The sequence below is a fragment of the Plasmodium gonderi genome, assembly GCF_002157705.1.
Source record: "Plasmodium gonderi DNA, contig: Pgo-contig_350, whole genome shotgun sequence".
Taxonomy (NCBI): Eukaryota; Apicomplexa; class Aconoidasida; order Haemosporida; family Plasmodiidae; genus Plasmodium; species Plasmodium gonderi.
In genome coordinates, this window is record NW_021629251.1 from 1 (window position 1) to 3,593 (window position 3,593).

General features: G+C 22.0%; 1 protein-coding gene across 1 annotated transcript; it reads right to left on the reverse strand.

Annotated features, from left to right (window-relative positions):
• Nucleotides 1-163: 163 nt before the first annotated feature.
• PGO_003015 (variable surface protein) lies at nucleotides 164-1,574 on the reverse strand (the record flags this gene model as incomplete). The annotated part of the gene is made up of 3 exons (XM_028691233.1): nucleotides 164-322; nucleotides 418-1,437; nucleotides 1,539-1,574. The coding sequence occupies 3 exons, from the start codon at nucleotides 1,572-1,574 to the stop codon at nucleotides 164-166; spliced, it is 1,215 nt and encodes a 404-aa protein (XP_028547034.1).
• Between the last annotated feature and the right edge of the window lie 2,019 nt (nucleotides 1,575-3,593).

A 3,593-nucleotide genomic window follows, 5' to 3' on the forward strand; every position in this document is an offset into this window, starting at 1 on the left:
AAAAATAAATCAAAAAAATATAAACACATAAAACGTGAAACCTAAACCCTGACACATAAACATGAACCTGAGCTCATAAACCTTGAACTTGAAATTACGTACAACAATACTTATAATGCAGATATATATAACAAAAAAGTTACTTTGTGTTCTCTAATTAGAACTAATATATATTACTGTATGTTACATTAAATCTTCTAGGTGAACCTAAATCTTCAGGAATCGTATAATTTTCTATTATATTCCTATCCATTATTATATTACGTTTCCTTTTAGATTTTCCTAGTAAGACCTTTTTTACCCAATACCCAAATGGGGTAAACTAAAGGAAATATGGTATATGTACCACATTTTTTTTGTATCATATTTATAAACATGATATAAAGTTAATAAAATTTATATTATATAATGAAATACATTTTCTTTATAATTTAGATTAATAATTACCCTATAAAATAAAATTGAAAAAACTGTAATTCCTATAATTAATGATGCAATGGTCATAGCTTTTGAAACCGTAAATTCTGAAGAATTGATTGGATCATCAATAATGGGACTCAATGCTGAATGTCCAATATGGACATAAGAATTTGTAGATTTTGAGCCTGTGAAACGGCCCTGATCTGCAATTATATGTTTCTCTCCATCTTGATATTTAGATATTTCATGTTCTACTACCCTTCGACCGCCCTGTTCTTCTCTTTGAAATGTTTCTTCTTGTGAATTTTCTTGTGATTCTATTCGTGGCACTACCTCAGGTTCAAATAGTTCTTCCAGAGTTTTATGATTCTTTTCGCTTGATGCCAATCCTTCTGTATTTCCTGCTGAATTGCATGTCCAGTTACTTAAGTTCTCATTTTCTCTATCTTTAAAGTATTTTTTAAAAACAATACAAGTCGCTTCACTATTGTTTGATTTATTACACTTGTCTTTGAACTCGTTATATTTTATGATATATGCATACACATAATTCTGAAAAGCCTTATTACAAAACCTATTACCATTACTAAAATAATTTTTAAGCGTGTCATAATCCTTCGAAAAATCAAATAACAACTTAATATCCATATAATTATCTTTATCGACATTATATATATTATTATAACATATTTTCAGACCATCATTACTTTGTAGTAAAAAATTAAGTACATCTATTACACCTATAGAATGTAATTGAAATGTTATATTTCTATATATTATATCATTTAACCAATAGTATAGGTAATCACAATCATCACGATTAAAGCCCTCCGTTTTACTCTTTTTATATATATAACATAAGGCCTTATATATTTCTTTAGAAACATTATTTAGCCATAGTTCCTGTTTTAGAGGAAAGTCAGCACGATTGTAAAAATAAGCATCCTCACAATCCAAATCATTATTATGGAAAGTAGCATACTTTTTTTTTGAAGGTAATTCTTTAAGTTCATCATCCTATGAATAAAAATCAAATGATAAAATAAGTATTTTTATTTATAAAAAAATATAAATAATTTAATTACAAATATCGTATCTTAAAGTAAATTACAATTTACATTATATAAAAAACATACCCCTAACTGAGATCCCATTATTAACAAACGTTAAAACGTGATATATAAACAAAATGAAAAAAAACGTATATTTAACTGTGTATATGCTAATGTATTTAAAATTTTCTAATAACATTTATAAGAATATATATGGTGCTATTTTGAATTAAGAATTTGTGTTATTCATTATGTCTATTTTTATAAATCTTTATGATATGTTATTATTATAATATTATTGTCAGTGAAATATGAATGTTCACTTGTTTATAGATTATATACTACATAAATATATATATATATTAACAAAGCATACAATGATACTTACAATAGGAATGAGAAATGAATTATTTGTAATTCATATTAATGTATATAATATTATAGTGTATGTTACCGTTATAATATATATTATCTATACACAATGTTTTTAAACCAAAGACTCGTAGATACTATAGGTTAAATTAAATATTTTAGATTTTTTTATACAAAACATTATTATTTTTATTTCATATATATAATTTATATAAATAATGGTTTATTTGTATATATTATAAAAAGAAGTAGACCTATACTTTTTCACGCTAAAAATTTAATAGACTTCTTAAAATTTTTTATTATTTTCTGAATTCGCAAAGTTCTCCCCCAATTCCATATTATGATTATTATGTTCTATTTATATATTGTTGATATTAACAATAATATTTTAATTCGCAAGAAGAAATAAATTATAAATAATTTTTATTTATATGTTACTATTCTAATTTGATTATTACAACAAATAAAATTTCTTTTTTACTGTATTTTATTTTTACTGGATATAATATGAACACATAAAACACTTTACATATTTATAGTACTCATTTGTTATTCTCTCCTATTTCACAATTTGCTATATAATGTATAATCGATAAAATATAAATTAACAATGAATACATAAATTCATTTTTATTATAGGATTTACAGTAAAAAAGATCTAACCTATAAGTATGTACAAATTATAAATTAAAAAAAGCTTTAATGCATAAGATGTAATACCATTAAATGTATAAATTTATAAAACCTAATGTATATAATATTTACGAAATAAAAAATTTCCATACTGAAAAATAACATATATTATAGAATATGTACAATATATAATTTAGTTAAACCCTATACCCTGAACCCTAAATCTGAAACTCTGATTTCTCGATGTAGTCATCTGATAATTATGTTTTCTGAATCCATAATTACTTACATTTAAGATTTATTTTTTTCCTATAAGATAAATTATACATAAGGAAATACCATATTTTTTTTTATTGCGTTGTGTTTTTCGGTGTTGTCTGAATTATTACTTATATATATTTTTACAAAATTTTTAAGGAGTCTTTATTTCAATAATATAGAAAAAGAAAACAATTATGATTATTACATTTACGCTTTATAATTATATAAAAAGAATACTTGTCCTTTTATAGCTATTTATTCAACATTATATATGTAATCATATATTAAGACCTATTTAATTTCTGTACATATATATAATTCTAAATATGTTCAAAAAAAAAAATTTTATAGTAGCACATATATATATGCATAATTGAAAATAATCCATATTATCATTATTTTATTTGTATTCCTTAAAATTTTTTTATGAAAATTCATTATATATCATTTAATAATATAATGTTTTATAGAAAATTATAAAATTTATCATATACATGTTATCATGGGATTCGTATCTGAAGAAATTTATCTATGTATATATAATTATTTAAAACTTTATAACGATTATTTGACATTCCAATTACATATTAATTTAATGTAAAAATAATATAAATTCGTTTAAGTGTATTACTTTATTTACTGATATGTTAAGTAATCATGGCATGTCTCAAATGTTTTATTTCTTATTTGTACTATATCATTTGAATCTAGTAATATATAAAACTAGAGATATTTTTAATTATACGAGTGACATGTAATTACTTTTACATTATTTGCTAGATAAAATGGGGAATATTTGTTTTCATTATTACATGTATATAAAACAATATGTAATCGTCAAATATATATAGA